This window comes from Sceloporus undulatus, chromosome 10 (genome assembly GCF_019175285.1).
Source record: "Sceloporus undulatus isolate JIND9_A2432 ecotype Alabama chromosome 10, SceUnd_v1.1, whole genome shotgun sequence".
NCBI lineage: Eukaryota > Metazoa > Chordata > Lepidosauria > Squamata > Phrynosomatidae > Sceloporus > Sceloporus undulatus.
Genome location: NC_056531.1, coordinates 7,896,899 through 7,913,718, shown reverse-complemented (window position 1 = coordinate 7,913,718; position 16,820 = coordinate 7,896,899). Strand labels below are relative to the sequence as shown.

At 40.4% G+C, this 16,820-nt stretch overlaps 1 protein-coding gene across 18 annotated transcripts in view; it reads right to left on the bottom strand.

Annotated features, from left to right (window-relative positions):
• Nucleotides 1–999: 999 nt before the first annotated feature.
• Nucleotides 1,000–16,820, bottom strand: part of EP400 (E1A binding protein p400) — a 390,490-nt gene continuing 374,669 nt past the window's right edge. For 11 of the 18 annotated variants that reach the window (XM_042441525.1, XM_042441531.1, XM_042441532.1 and 8 more), the window contains 8 exons: nucleotides 16,105–16,309; nucleotides 15,327–15,499; nucleotides 14,372–14,584; nucleotides 10,931–11,126; nucleotides 7,937–8,061; nucleotides 7,361–7,525; nucleotides 7,046–7,123; nucleotides 1,000–3,501 (listed from right to left, as the gene is read on the bottom strand). In XM_042441525.1, the coding sequence (XP_042297459.1) occupies nucleotides 3,229–3,501; nucleotides 7,046–7,123; nucleotides 7,361–7,525; nucleotides 7,937–8,061; nucleotides 10,931–11,126; nucleotides 14,372–14,584; nucleotides 15,327–15,499; nucleotides 16,105–16,309 (1,428 nt within the window). In that variant the 3' untranslated portion in view covers nucleotides 1,000–3,228. The remainder of the gene's footprint in view (nucleotides 3,502–7,045; nucleotides 7,124–7,360; nucleotides 7,526–7,936; nucleotides 8,062–10,930; nucleotides 11,127–14,371; nucleotides 14,585–15,326; nucleotides 15,500–16,104; nucleotides 16,310–16,820) is intronic. The other 7 variants (XM_042441527.1, XM_042441543.1, XM_042441526.1 and 4 more) reach the window with 5 other exon arrangements.

The window sequence follows — 16,820 nt, the reverse complement described above, 5'->3', positions numbered from 1 at the left end:
AGATAGAGTTGAAGGAACAGGAAGAAAGTATGGGGATAAGAGAGGAGGAGAGGAGTGGTTGAAAAGGGTGAAGATTGGGAGGAGGAGAAGGATGGTTAATGGAAGGCGGAAAAGAATGGGAGGAGTGTGAGAGGAAAAGAGAAAGAAGTGATGGAGGAAGGGAGGATGAAGAAAGGGAGGTTGGGGTGATAATATTGATATACTGTATGATGATTTTGTTTGTTTGATATAATTGTGACATAAGTTTGGGATACAATTTTTAAAAAAAAAAATTAAAAAAGGAATATCCTGGAGGCCCCCAGGGAGCCATATGGTCCTTGTTGAGAAACGCTGATCTTGATCACTTTCATTCTGGCTTCAGGCCTGGTTATGGCGAGGGATTGAGACTTTTGGTCACCTTGGGGGGAGACAGCAAGAGTGTGTCCTTGTTAATTCTCCTGGACCCCTCTGAGACTTTTAGTACTATTATCCATGGTACTCTTCTGAGGCAGCTCACTTGGAAGGGGCTTAGAGGTGTTTTACATTTGCACCAATCTTTCCTGGAGGAACACTCTCAGGAGTTGATGCTGGGGAATTCCTATTCAACTCCTTGGCCATTGACCAGTGGAGTCAAGGGTTCTGTCCTCCACCCTCCTGCTATTTACAACTGCTGGTTGTCCAGTTTTGTGGTCAGGTGTCACACCTAGGTCTATTCCTCTTAATTCCACAGAAGCTGTTTCTATGCTGAACCAGTGCCTGGCATCTGTATCAGATTAGATGAGGTATTCCTGGTCCAGATTTAGGAACAGAGATGGGTTGTGGTGGATGGAGTTATATTCTCCCTGAAATTTAAGGTTTACTCATTTGGATGTAGTGCTGGATGCAATCTTGAGCTTGAAAGCTCAGATTTCAGCAATGAGCAAGAATGAATTCTTATACACGGATTTTTTATACACAGCCAAGAGGACAATGCAAAATACACAAGTTTAGTAAAGTACAAATAAATAACAAATGTTATAAAAATGTACACTTTATTATATCTTCAAGTAGGATACACCACATGTCCTGACAATCCTACAGGTCAAGTACAAATGTTTTTAATGTTCCTAAGGATGTTTACAAGTTTGACCAGCTTCCTAGTACACTTTCAAAGAGAGAAGAAAGAAGAGACAGAAAGGTAGGGGAAATCTCATTTTCACCTTCACTGTCTATGGAAAGAAATACTGTTTGAGTGGACATAATCATAAGAACACTGGGACTGTGAAGTGTATTCTTACTTGCATTTTGTATATTTACATCCCACTGTATTTGTAAACAAAGGCTAAAAACTTTGTTAGAAGAAAAACTAGATTTTAAGGGGCAAAAGGATGGGTATAATGATTCTCCCAAGAACCACTTCATGCATAAGTCACACTCCAATTCCGAGGAGGCTAACTCTGGAGAAATTCCTGAAGGGAATGATTCAACATGTTGCTGTAGTGTTTACTGTGCAGTTTATTTTGCTGTCCATATACTAGCAGTGTGTGTGTGTGTGTGGGGGGGACTTTCTGGTCTATCGCCACCTCCTTCATGGAGAGGTAATTTGTTTTTGTTTTTAAAGCAAGCACACAACATCTGTTAAATATGGAGTCTCTAAAAAATTAGTATGTTGCAACAAGAGTAAAACTTAAGTAAAACAGGGGGAAGAAGTTGGGAGTTCTGCACATTCAGACTAGCCAAAATATCTAGTTCCTTGTCTAAGCTCTTCTGGACACCAAACAGTTCTAAGATCAATAATCTATGGACTGATAACTGGCCAAAATTGACAAGAAATGGATATGGACACCTAATGTAACCTTGGCCTTTAGATATTTTTCTGAAGCAAATCTGGAAACTGAAAAATCTGTAATTTTTTAAAAAAGAATTATTTATTCTCCAGACTGATAAAAATAGCCGAAGATGTCCCCAGCTGTGCTCACAATTCCATTACATATATGTGTATACATTTTGTGGACAACGGCCACTGACAACTTCTTTCTGTTTTTTCAATTTCCATGGTTCTTATGGCATACCAAGCCGCTTTTAACAGTTAAAACAACCAACTATTTACCAAAATCTAAAGGGCAGGGGGAGCTGCTGTTCTAAAAATGCTTCTTGGTTGCTTTGCAATTCAAATACAGTAAGGGAGAGTAAACTTCCAAAATCATCAATTATCAGGGGTACATTTATCTTTAATAAAGCAGTACAAAATTTAATCTGTTTCTTTACACAATTGTAAAATTAGATTGAAACGTTCCATTCTTTCTTCCAGTTGAGCAGAAGAGTAAATTACACGTTGAAATGGATTGCAAGAGTAGAAATTCTACATACTTCCAGAGTGGAAGCTCCATGTGAAACAAGGACAACAAACTATTTTGCTCAGCAATCATAATAAAACATTTCCTTTCACAAATTAAGGTAGCAGGGATGGTAACAGTTAAACACAGCTATTATCACATAGTATTTATTTACCAAGAAAACCACATGCTTCAGATATTAATTACCTTAACAGTGAAAAATGGGAGCAAAAACGTAAGGATGGGTACTTAAAAAACTGTACATCAAAAAACAAAACAAAAAAAACACACACCAACAACATGCTATTAGCAAATGTTTGTTTTTTTTTAAAAAAAGACTTACAAAAATGGAGGCTGAAATATGGTTCATAATTATAGACACTTAAAAATCTTGACATTTATTGGCTAAATGTTGCAGGGATTACGTCCTACAAGCCTCTTCTTCCACCTTGGGTTTGTGACAACTCACCTAAGCAAGGGGAGAGGACTCTGTTTTGTCAGCCACCAAAGGGGCACTGTCTTTGAAAGACATTCTTTATGCCCCCCACTCGAATTAGATTTCCTTCTGGCAGTGATTATGATTTGACATAATGTGTGGACAAATTTCTACTGATGTTTAAAAGCAACCACATTGCTTGGTCTCTGTGAAAACACACAGGGATCTAGTTTTAAATATTTACATTATATATGGCTCAATACCATTCTTAGAACTTTATTTGGAATTAATTATTTACCATCTGAGATTTTCCTGCAAGACAGCTTGTGCTGGTCTATGACTGTAATAGCGATTTATACTATTCCTGCAAGACAGAACATCTGTAGCCATTCAGAAGAGATGGATTCTTGCAGGCACTGTGCCCCATATTGTAGAAAATCTTTTTTTCAAAAGCTGTGTTCCCCTCCCTTCTTTGATCACAGCTGTCATGTTATGGGCTCAACTGGGCTTGCTGGGGGCTTTTAGCCTGACAGGGGCTCTCATCTGTACTTTTGCTTGCTGAGTTTGGCTGTCAGATGATGCTGATGCCTGGGCTTGGTTCTGTACACCTGGAGCCTGCATCTGTGGGGATGCTGTTGTGACAACTTGCTGTTGTATCAGTTTCTGTGGGACCACTTGAGCTGTAGCAGTGGTGGCAGCAGGGATCACTTGGACTTGATGCTGGCCTGCAGTCGTCTGGGACAAAGTCACAGTCTGTGGTTGGGCTTGAACCTGAGAGGGGAAGAGCAGGGAAGTTAAATGTACTTTATTTTATTCTGTGCTGTAGCATGTTACCTTGCCCTTAATGTTAGTCTGTTCTTTATTATGTACAACATTTTGGAGTTTGTGTAAACAAGATACATACCCGTCTCAATGTCAAGTGAGTAAAGAATTAAAACAACCACCTAGAGTAGTGGTCCCTAAACTGTGCCCTTTAAGAAATTTTGGACTTCAGCTCCCAGAAGCCTCAGCCACATTGGCCAATAGTCGGGGATTCTGGGAGCTGTAGTCCAAAATCCCTTAAAGAGCACAGTTTGGGGACCACTGATCTAGTGAATAGCGTTATACAGGATCAAGAGTCCCTTGCCAAATGGGGCTACAGAGAAGTTTAAAAAGTCTAGAATTCTAAATGCTAAATTATAAAAGGCCAAGACAGGGGATGAGCAAGGTGAAAGAATTGTTTTTACAGAGTCTTTGACTCTGAAGAAGCAACACTTGAAGTTTTAATAAAAAGCTCTAGAATCCCAGCTTCCCTGCAATGGACAATTGAAACCAGAATGCCAAATGCAATATGAGTAGAATAGGAAACATGGTTTGTTTCTTGATGTTGTGCTTTGAAAGGTGGGATATAAGCTTCTTTTTATTATTATTAGGGTCCCTTCACCTCTGGAGTAAACAGGGTAAAATTTAATGACAGGGCTTTCTCAGCCAATTTTATTCTTTGAGGAGGAGGAGGCCTGGCACATTTCGTTTCAGCACCAAAGAGCTTTTTATTCTGCCAAGAGTTTAAAATAGCATTGTATTATTTTATCTACCTTTGGTGGTTAGTTTTTTAAAAATCTGCTGGTTGTGGTGTGCCTTCAGGTCATTTCCAACGTATGTGATCCTAAAGTGAACATACCATGGTTATTTTTAAGCATAATCTGTTCAGGGGGAGGTTGCCACTGCTTTCCTCTGAATCTGAAAGGGTGTAATATGCCCAAGGTCACCAGTGGATTTCCACGTGTGAACCAGGATTTGAGCTCTGGTCTCCTGGAGTCCTAGTCCAACACTCAAACTACTACACCACACTAGCTCTTTTACTTGTGGTTGCTACTGTATTATTTGGTTTTATGATGTTCTCTGAATTTTTTCATGTCTGATTGTACAGGTTTTAGTTTGAACTTTGAGCTGCCAGGAGACTGGAGTGCACCTAAAGTATTCAAGGTGTAGGCTATAAAGTAAATGCATGACAATAACAGCAGTAATGACTGGAGTCTGCAAAGTAGCTTGGGATATTACTGTTCAGCCGATCAACCATATTCATTTTCAGAATATTTCCAAAGGCAGTATTTTACTGTTCAGTCTTTACTCCTTCCTTATATGTTTCTTTCTTCTGTTGTTTTTCCTTGTTTATTTGTTTGCTTTTGTCTGGGTATATAAAAATTGAGGTTCCCCCAAGCCTAGTGACCAACCAGGTCCTTTTACAGGATACTTTCAAAGACAGTATTGATTGAGATGAGGCCTCAGCCACTAGATTTCGACTGTGCTATTTTGGCTACCCAGTCCAACGAAAATAAGTTTGCTATTAGTATACACTGTATATTAACAGAATAAAGAAATATCTGGTTTCCTCAGCCTCTGGGATGCATAATCTCCAGGACTGTAGAGGACAGGTGAGTTCACAGAATCATAAAATCATTCAGTTTGAAGAGACCACAAGGGCAATCCAGTCCAACCCCGTCATGCAGGAAATAATAATCAAATCATCCCTGACAAATGGCCATCCAGCCTCTGCTTAAAAACCTCCAAAGAAGGAGACTCCACGACACTCTGAGGGAGTTTGTTCCACTGTCGAACAGCCCTTACTGTCAGGATGTTCCTCCTAATGTTGAGGTGGAATCTCTTTTCCTGTAGCTTGCATCCATTTGTTGCTGGTCCTAGTCTCTGGAGCAGCAGAAAACAAGCTTGCTCCCTCCTCAATATGGCATACTTTTAAGTATCTAAGCAAGGCTATCATATCACCTCTTAACCTTTTCTCCAGGCTAACATTACCAGCTCCCTAAGACATTCCTCAAAGGGCATGGTTTCCAAACCCTTCACCATTTTAGCCACCCTCCTTTGGACACGCTCGTTTCTCCACATCCTTTTTGAATTGTGGTGCCCAGAACTGGACACAGTATTCCAGGTGGGCCTGACCAAAGCAGAATGGAGTGGCACTATTACTTCCCTTGATCTAGACATTATACTCCTATTGATGCAGCTTAAAATCGCATTGGCCTTTTTAGCTGCCGCATCACACTGTTCACTCATGTTCACCTTGTGGTCTACTTGGACTCCCAGATCCCTTGCACACATAGTTTCATTCAGTCAGGTGTCCCCCATCCTATATCTGTGCATTTCATTGTTCTGCCCTAAGTTCTTCGTTTTGAAATTAATTTTGTTAGCTTTGGCCCAGCTTTCTAGTCTACTCAGGTCATTTTGAATTTTAATCCCGTCCTTTGGGTTATTAGCTACTCCTCCTAATTTGGTGTCATCTACAAATTTGATAAGTATGCCCCCAATTTTGTCCTCCAAGTCATTGATAAAGATGTTGAATAACACTGGGCCCAGGACAGAGCCCTGTGGGACCCCACTGGTCAATTCTCTCCAGGATGAAAAGTAGCCATTGTTGAGCACCCTTTGGGTTCGGCCGCTGAACCAATTACAAATCCATGTAACAGTTGCATTGTCTAGCCCACATTTGACAAGCTTGTTTGCAAGAATGTCATGGGGGACCCTGTCAAAGGCCTTACTGAAATCAAGATATACTATATCCACTGCATTCCCTTCATCTATCAAGATGGTAATTTTATCAAAGAAAGAGATTAGATTTGTCTGGCATGACTTCTTCTCTGAAACCCATGTTGACTTTTTGTGATCATGGAATTGCCTTCTAGATGTTCACAGACTCTCTGTTTAATGATCTGCTCTAGAATCTTTCCTGGTACAGTGGTGCCTCGGGTTACGAAATTAATTCGTTCCGTGGCACCGTTCGTAACCCGAAAAGCCTTCGTAAGCCGAATTGCCATAGGCGCTAATGGGGAAAAGCCGCGATTCCGTGCGAAAAAGCCGAAAAAAGCACCAAAAGTTTTTTCGTAACCCGAAAAAACATTCGTAACCCGGAACAATGTTTTCCTATGGGATTTTTTCGTATCCCGAAAATTTCGTAACCTGGGTATTTCGTATCCCGAGGTACCACTGTATTGATGTCAGACTAACTGGATGATAATTGTTGGGATCCTCTTTTTTCCCCTTTTTGAAGATGGGGACAACGGTTGCCCTGCTCCAGTCTGCTGGGACTTCTCCTGTTCTCCAGGAGTTCTCAAAGATTATTGCCAATGGCTCCGATATTACATTTGCGAGCTCTTTTAATACCCTTGGATGTAGTTCATAGCCCTACGTATCAGATGATTGGTATTCATGATAAGGTAGTATGAGCAAAACTAGGTATATCAGAAGTGGCCATACAGAATCTATATAAACAGAAATTCTAACTGAAGCTTTTACTTAACAAGTACATTCCATAGAACCTTACCTGCTGGGAAACTGAAACCACCTGCTGAATATTGGCCACTGCTGCCTGCTGTGAGACCACTTGTGGAATCTTTGCAACCTTTAGGAACAACAAATGAGGGGGGTGGGATGAAGTTCTCAATTAAAAAAAAAATAGCCTGTATTCTGTGATTTTTATCTTCAGCAAGTGCCTGAGGGCGCCACATTGATTGATCTGGGGGTGACCTGGCTGGATATGGATCCTGCACAATTTCAAGGGAATTGGAGAAGAGTACTTGTAGTATGTTTGTGATTGTTGATTTCCCCCAACCACAGATAGATGAAGAAGGCAGGTTACCTGTACCTGTATTTGAGTCTGGACTTGTTGTGTTCCCCCAGGTTTCTGGGCCTGAGAAATGGACGTTGGTAGGAACTGTGCTTTAAGGGCTGGCTGTGCAGCATAGACTTTCTGTTGCTGTGACGTCTGCTGTTGAGCCTGAACGGTAACCTGCTGGGCATTTATCTGGAGCAGCAAAACACGACATTGGGCCCTCAAGTCAGTGTAATATAGTGGTTAGACCCAGGACAGGCAACTCAGTACCTTCCAGGCATTTTGGCTGGCAAATCACACCATCTTTGAACACTGGACATGTTACCTGGGGCTGGTATACAAAACATGGAGAGGAATGGATTTCCTAGATCCAAAGGATGTGGCTAAGCACAAGTACACCTTTAGGATGTTCAGGTTGTGTTCTGATGCAAAGTTTTAATCTCTAGGTAAGTGGTAACAACACCAATAGGCCACATTATCCAGTCATTTGGATTAGTGGCAATGTGGCATATTCCATGGTCTTAGAATAAATAACTGAACTGTACAACAATGTAACAGAAAGCAAGAAAACTAGTAAGTGTTGAGGGGTTGGGGAAGAGATACCTTCTGCTGAACAGCAGTTTGTCCTTGGGCAACCTGAGGCTGGATGGCTTTCTGTTGCTGGGCTGCTGGATGATGTTGCTTCAGCTTCAACAAGTGCTGCATCTGGGTGACCACTGTTTGCCCTCCTTCACAAGATGCAAAAAAACAGAAGTGAATGTTGTTAGTTTTGCTAGTTCCAAGACACTGTTTGCAATCCTGATCATTCACAGCACACATGTGCGTTCAAATGCTCATGGCAGAAACAGCAACCACCTGAACAGCTTCACCTTTTCCAACTCAAATTGATTAGAGTAGGATGTCTCTGTGACAAATGGAAGGGAACATTCTCTTCTCAAGATGTTACAAACTGCTACTCCCATCATTCATTATCACTGGCTATTCCGGCAAAGGCTGAAAGGAACTGGATTTCAACAACACCTGGGAGGAGACTATATTCCCCATTTTTAGTTTATGTTAAGTGATGGGGACAGCAGCTCACAAACTGAGCACAGGATAGTGTACAGATGTGCAGGACTCTTACATGAAACTTTTCTCAGGCTGCAGTGAGGGAAGAAAAAGGAGGCTGTCACTATCAGTTTTGCTCCATCAGGTGGTTTTCTTCCATTAAGGATCATCTAGAAATAGCTGTTTCTTCAAGCTGAGATGACAGTGATAAGGAAAGATAGGCCACTCAACTGACTCAGCCAAAAGACCAAAAATATTCAAAAACTACTCTCCTTAAACTGTTTTTATTCATATTCATTAATAATTAATAAATATATATATTAAAAAAAAATCTGTTTCTATTCCAGCTAATCATTATACTAACTTTCTAACTCAAAAGTCATGCCAGAGTTCATTTCTCTCTCCTTTTCCCTTCCTTTTTTACTGTGTCATTTAGATGGTAAACCCAAAGGGAGGAAACACCTTATTACTGATCTTTGTTCTGGAAATTTTTTTCACCAGAAGAACAGGAATAAAAATGTTCCGAATAAAATAAACAAATTTTGGGCCCGAACAGACAGTCCAAAATAAAGCTGCTTCGGGTCACTCTGGAGGTATACTGTTTAAATGATACGTGTTTCCTAAGAGGCCAGAAGTTGCGCCAAAGCTGCACTCCAGTCCTTAGAACTGGATCGTGGCTTTGGCATGGCTTCCGGCCTCTTAGGACGTATGCATCATTTAAACAGCATGCCACCAAAGTGACCCAAAACAGCTTTATTTTGGACTGTCTGTTCTGGCCCATAGTTTCTTTAGGAGTCATATCAAAATCTGTCTCTCTTTCAAAGCTCTTTGAGACTCATTTAACTGATGAGTGATGTTCTGCTGCTTTGTTTTAAAAGTTCCTGAAGTAATTTAATATCTATGGACGTGGTACAGACTGCCAGAAAGAGGCACCGGGGAGGCGCCTCTCTTTGCTCTGCAGCAGCACCGCAGCAACCAAACTGCACAACACTGCTGTGCAGCAACAAAGGAGCATTATAAAGTGGCCGTTTTTTGCGGCACAGTTCCGCTGCTGCAAACCTACAAAGACGTCCCAATGGCATCGCAGCTGCACAGCGCTGTTTGGACGCTGCGCAGCTGCAATGTCATAGCTGTGCGCCCCATGCTAGGGTTGTGGGGCGTGTGCACGCGCCGCCCCAAGGCAACCCCAGCACGTCATGGGCGTGTCGCAAAGGGCCCGTCTGAACAGGGCCTTTATCTTACAAATATGTTGGCACAGAAATATTTTTTCTTTATCATGAGCTCTTTGTTTCACATTTTAATGTAAACCATTAAATAGAATTTACATTTTAAATAATAAGGAACAAGCAATACAGGCATACCTCAGTTAATAAAGCATCTGACAATGAAGCTCTTTAGTCTTTTCTACCCAGCCCCTCCTCCATGTCATTTCTCTAGCTGAAAATTTGTTTTAAAAAGTATTAGCATTGGGAGGGTTGTGAAGGATTGGAGAAACACAGACATTCAATTGTCAGACTGCTGCAGCATGTCTGCAATAAACAACACAATAAAGCTTTGGCTGGGGAAGAATGGGATAGTTCTCAGCCAATCCTACTCCAGCTGTCTGCGCCTGCCTAAAACAGAAAAAAGAAACAGCAGCTGCCTCCAGGACCCCTGGAGGAATGGCAAAACAGAAACAATGGGGGAAGTGAATTAGCCTGCCTCACAAACTACCACCAGCATGGTAAAGAAGCATAGATGTAAGAGTTTGGCCACAAAAATAGAAATCATAAGGTAAGTGGAGGCTGTTGATAGACAAAATCATCTCTGGATGAAGTTTTGAAGAAACCTTCAGGTGGTATCTAGAAGTTTCAAAATGTTCTTGTTTACTTATGCAAGGTTTACCTGACCTGGTTTTATTTCACGTATACTGTTAGTTCTGCATGAAAAGTTTGCTGAACCATGTTGAAGTGCTCTTTTTTAAAACTGTGTAGGAACCTTTCTCTATTCTTTCCATGTTATTTCTGCCTCTAGTACCAACTTTCTGTTAAAAATGTAATGTCCAGGAACACATCTACTTTGTTAATTGAGGTATACTTGTATTCATCCCAAGATCTTTTGCCAGTTCTCAACCAGCTGCTGAAGGGCTGAATCACTAGCTTTCCCTTCCCTCACAAACTCTGCAATTCTCTGAACAACTGTATGTTCAGAGCCATCTGTCAAAAACTTCATTGTCATAAGCACAGTACAACAGAACTTGTAAAACCAACATTTTTCATCATCATCATCACCATCATCATCATCATTTATTTTTATCCCATCTCTCCAAATACGATCGAGGCGGCTCCCATGCTGGGAGATGTAGTCCAAAAAAGATGTAGTTTTTCAGTCTCTGAAGAATAGAGGTATTATTCTCTGATAGAGTTGTGGGATTTTTTATTTGTTTGTTTGTCATTACTCCCAGAACAAGAGGACAAGAAGCCCAAAGTGAAAGAGCCAGTTTTCTCCAGAAGTCTTTCTCTCTTCCTTTCCCCACCCACAAATTGAGGTTCAGTAAATAGTTTGATATACCTGATGCTTTCTGTGGCTGCCCAATAGCAACACTAATCCCAGCGACAGTAACAGGAAGCGTGGTAACTCCTGCTGACGATACTACAGCAGCTGGAACAGACACCACCGGAGGTTTTGCCAAAGCCACCTGGGCTGCCTGCGGAGTTTGGGCCTGGATCTGACCTTGCGCTTGAAGCTGGGAAGCAGCAACACGAGTCTAAGTAGTAAGGAATTTGGGGATTATTGTACAAGAATAAGGCAAGATCTGCCTATCTGCTCACTATAGGGAAGGTCATGTTTTTCCACACAAGCCCAATATTGTACAGGGATCTCCAAGTGGAACAGAGTCAAAATAAAACATTCATTTAAACGAGTCCCAAGACCAGATTTTTTACATTATAAGGAAGCAGAAAAATACGATGTGTGAGTGCTTGTTTTCTTTACATAAGAATAAAGGAGCAGGTGTGGATAGAATGCTTGAACCCATTGCAAAGGAAAAGGTGTGCATTTCCCCCTTCACAAAGTATTCAAAACTTGAAGAAAATTTAGAAATGTTGTACTGCAAGTGCTAAAAATCCTTAACAGCTGCTAAGCAATAAAGCTAAAGAAAGTGGTGATCCATCTCACCGCCTTTTAAAAAATGTAGGCATGAGATTTAGGATCTTGCAATTTTTACTTTTTTGTTTTGAACTTCTGTTTCATATATAGTTCAAACTCTTAGTGTTTCACAAGATCTACTGGTTTTTTTTATTTAAAAACTGGTTTTCTGTAGTATGATTACAAAAAAAAATATACAGAAAAGAATGAGAGAGAATTAAAGGATATGAACAAGAGCTAGGCATATATATTGATATAAGCTGACCATATTTTCAAAAATACACTTTCTTGAATGTGATGTTTACAAAATGTAGGTTCTTACACAACTACAGCAGTAAGATTTTCTGACCATTGAACAATTAATGTTTATCTTTCCAACTTTGGAGGAGAGGATTTTTGCAATGGTGTAAGAACACAGGATGTGACAATGCTGACTCTCAATTAAACTCCACATCACAGGAATGTAATTGAAAAAAAACATGTGCATCTACAAATACCAAAGATTATTCTAATACAAAATTAATATATTGTAACACATGTAACAAAATGGAGTTGTCATTGAACATACCCACAACATGGAGCTACTGGATTATGCTTTCAAATTAGCCTAGTTCTGCCATTTAAAACATCAGCTGTAAGTAAGTCCATACCCAGAACTACAGCAAAAGGGAGAAACGATAAAACATTCTCTCTCATACCAAGGCCCATCTGATGTTCTGGACTACAGCTTCCATCTAACCCGACCAATATAAGAGAGGGGGTTGAACTGGATGGCCCTTGCGGTCTCTTCCAACTCTATGATTGTACAGTGGACCCTTGTTATATGCTGGAGATTGGTTCCAAGATCCCCCATGGATAACAAAATCCATGGATGCTCAAGTCCCATTAAATATAATGACATAGCAAAATGGTGTGCCTTATTAAAAAATGGAATTGTCACCTAATTGTCCATTTTTATATCACCCAAATGTTTTTCATGTAGATAAATTCTGGCAATACAAAGGTTGGGAAGAAAAAGGAATTTATCAAATTAAAGATCTCTTTAAGAATAATAAACTTGAATCAATTGAAGACTTAGCATCATCTCTAGATCCATTATCGATGGCGTGGTTTCAGTTTATGCAAATAAAAACCTTCTCCTCTAGCTTGCTCAAGAAAGGGGAAAGTTTGAGATCTATCACTCCCTTTGAAAATTTGTGCAATGACCCAGTCTCCCACATATATCATATTATCTTGACAAACTCCTATCAGGATACCATACGTACTAAATCACTGTGGGAAAGTGAACTGAATATATCAATTTTGGACTCAGATTGGTATGCTATTTGGCCATCTATTGTATCGAAGTGAAGATCAGCTTTAACCAGAGAGAACTTTCTAAAGCTAGTACATAAATGGTATTTAACTCCTATTAGAAAATCACAGATGATAAATTCTATATCACCCCTATGTTGGAGAGGTTGTGCAGCCTTAGGGACCTATATCCATATGTGGTTAGACTGTTTTAAAATTAATAACTTCTGGCATAACGAGATCAACCAAATTGCTTCAATTACAAAACAAAAAATAATCTTTTGCCCAGTCCCTTTGTTATTTTCAATATACACAAGAAGTAATAAATTCTTAAAAAATAGAAAGTTGATCTCTTTTTTGTTGACAGCTGCTCAATTAGAAGTGGCTAATAATTGGAAAACAGGTTTTGTATCCCTGGATAGCTGGTGGAAAAGAGTTTGGGATCAATGGCTTATGGAGAAATTATCAGAAAATATGAAATATAATTCAAAACAACTACAAAAAAAATCAAAGACCCTTTCAGGAAAAATGGTCTCTCCTTATAGATTATATTAATACAAATTTTATATCAGTTTCTTCTCCATCTAGCCACTGTTCTCTATATGGTCAGATTTATTTTAAATAATTTGAATTGTGTAAAACCTTAATAAGAAATACCTTATGAATTTTAATAAGGAAGGATTTTCAATGATTTGAAATTCTTTATACCATTGTCTTATGATTGTAAGATTTTGTATGATATATTTTGAATACACACACACACACACACATATATATATATTATATAATGACATAGCAAAATGGTATCCCTTATAAAAAATGGAAAATCAAGGTTTGATATTTGAAATTTATACTTTTTTGGAACATTTTCAAACTGTGGATCCATGTATAAAAAATCCGTGTATAAGAAGGGCTGACTGTAATTTTAGTCCAAAACATGGATGGCAGTTTATAAAGTAATGCATGCCATGAAATGGAGAGGCTTTTCTTCTTTCTCTCCCATAAAAATAGAACTCTTAAATCACCTGATGAAACAGAAGAGCAGTAAATTCAAGACAGTCAGCACTTCTACACACAATACATAATTAACATAATGGAATTTTCTACTAGGAGATGCAGTGTTGGCCAAAAGCATAGATCAGACCATTATATGGAGGAGGAAGAGGAGGTCTACTGCATGTCATGAGACAAGGTGACTAAAGGACACTTCTACATTCAAGTATCAGTTGTGGCCGGGGGTGGGATGGGACTGACAACACACACAACGGTAGGGGCAAAGGAGAAGGAGGTGGTTTTTCTTTGTTCAACAAGTGAGCTTTCCAGATATGGAAACAATTATTCCCAATTACATGGGTGAGGAATGTAGCCCTTCAGGGGTTGTTGGACTGCAACTTCCATAAGCATTCTCCTGCATAGATAATGGTGATGAATCATGTGAGTTGATATCCAACATCAGGGAGGGCTGCAAAATCTCCAACCCTGTTGTACCAGCTACACCTGAGCAGATCTTGACTGAGCAGATCTCTAACCTTCACAAAAGAGATTCCACTTGAAGAATAAAGGGTAACTTACGAGGCGAGCAACCTGGAGGTTTGTGACAGTGGTACCAGTGAGGACTGCCCCTGGCCTTGGGGTTGCAACAGCTGAGAGCTGCTGGGCTTGCTGCTGCTGCTGCTGCACCTGAACCTGACTTGTTTGTTGCTGGGCTCCAGACTGTGCCTGCTGCTGGGGTGCCTGCTGTTGTGGAAGCTGCAACTTCTGCTTTTGTAATTTGATTAGCTGCTCCTGATAAAGGAGAAACAGAATACATATTCAGAAATATATTGGCTTTCAATTCAATGAATAGTATTTTGAAGTTAGGCGAGTGCTGGCTGTTGCAACCAAATTACTGGATGCTGCACAGAGCAAGACTAAAAACAATGGAGAGTGTGGATTACTGAGGCTGATGGGAACTACTTTTGCCAACATATGCCACTCGTAGTCAAGGTCTGCTGTCCCAGCCCAGGATTTCCTCTGCCCCATCTCGGATTCGCCCCTTTTCACTCACTGCCCCTCACTCCTGGAACCTTCTTCCCCCGCGAACAAGAGCCATCACTTCTTTAACCAGCTTCAAAATGGAGTTGAAGACCATCCTGTTCAGAGAAGCGTTCCCAGGCCTTGCATAATTCTCGCTTGCCTCCCTGGATGAAGATTAACCATCCATTATGAAGCCAAGCCTTCCCTCCAGTCCATCTGCCTTGGTCCAGGCCTTGGAGATAGAGAGGAACTGCTGGACCACATCCCCTTCCCCACCACTACTCCCTTCTCCTTTTGCGTGGTGTCTTTTTAGATTGTAAGCCTGAGGGCAGGGAACCGTCTAATTAAAAAGACTGTATGTACAGCGCTGTGTAAATTTACAGCGCTTTATAAATAAAGGATAATAATAATAATAATAATAATAATAATAATAATAATAATAATAATAATATGGTGGACCACCAGCTCTGGGACCCTGATTTATATAACAACCAAGGTGTATCTTTCTTACCTGGGATAATTTGCCTACAGCTTTAATCTGGGCTGGGGCCTGGGCCTGGGCCTGGATCTGGGGTACTTGGACTTGACCTGCTGCCTGCTGTTGCTGCTGTTGCTGCTGCCTCAGGAGCTGGAAGTGAGCTGGGGTGATTGTCTTTCCTGAAAGCTGTACACCGGCCGGAGCTGCTGGAAAAGAAAAAGAAATATCATAGAATCACAGAGTTGGAAGAGACGACAAGGGCCATCCAGTCCAACCTCCTGCCATGCAGGAAATATCAATCAAAGGATACCTGACATATGGCCATCCAGCCTCTGCTTAAAGACTTCCAAAGAAGGAGACTCCACTACACTCGAACCACCATGACCAATTAACAATCAGTGATATGGAATGCCTCCCTAAACAATGTTGTCTACAATTCAGCCTTGAAATTGGCCAACAAAGCAACATTATGTAGACCTTTGAAAATTTAGGGCCTGGGTCATGGTTTGCACCTTTCTGAATCCTATTACATTCTATCCACAACTGTATAAATATGCCTTATCTCTTAGCATTTATTACCACTCTGTACTGAAACTGAAGAATTGGGTTTATTATCCATGAAAGCTCATGGAAAAATTAAAACCAGCTACTATTAAAGGTGCTGCCATATTCTCTTTTTCATCCTCCTTCCTCCTTTCTATGCAAAGTAGCAGCTCCATGGCTATTCTTTGAAAACTACTACATCTAAAAGTGATGTTATCTTTGAGTTAGAAATATACGCTCAAATATTAAAATATGTAAATTAAATTACCTGGTGTGACCTGTGTGACCAAGGATCTAGCTTGGGTCTGGACTGGAGTCAAATTGGTGGTGACAACAGCTGATGCCGTCACAGATGTCACAGCTCGAACTCCAGGAGTAGATGTAATTGTCACCAGTTCTGCAGATGCAGCAGGCACAGTAGCTGCTCTCTGTTGGGTATGTACCACCTGAGCTGCAGCAGTCCCACCGGATGTCTAAATGGAAAGGAAAAGTTAAGAATCCTCTCAGATTTTAACCTGTATATACTGTAATCTTTGGGTATTGCCCACTGCATCAGACATAGCTGTCCATGAAATCTAATCTCGTAATAAATTTGTTAGTCTTAAATGTGCCAGAGGTTACTTTGAGGGTTTGGAAACTGCAATGGAAAATAGTATTTAAGTGTAGCTTTTCCCCTGCTTTGAAAACTGCAAAAGCACAAGTTCGCAGATGCACATCTCAGTTGTCTCATGTGAAGAAGCAATGGGCTAATCCAAAGTAAAAGAGCTATTCTGGTTTGCATGTAAGCACAAAGCATACCACCACCACCACCACCACTATTATGCAAAAGGATCTTGCAGCACTTTTGAGACTAACTCTCATAGACTTGAGCCTACTTCCTCACAAAAGCCCATGCTAGTCTCAAAGGTGCTGCAAGATCTCTTCGCACATTGCTTTTCCAGACTAACACAGCTAAGTCTTTGAATATTAGTATTATTATTAACA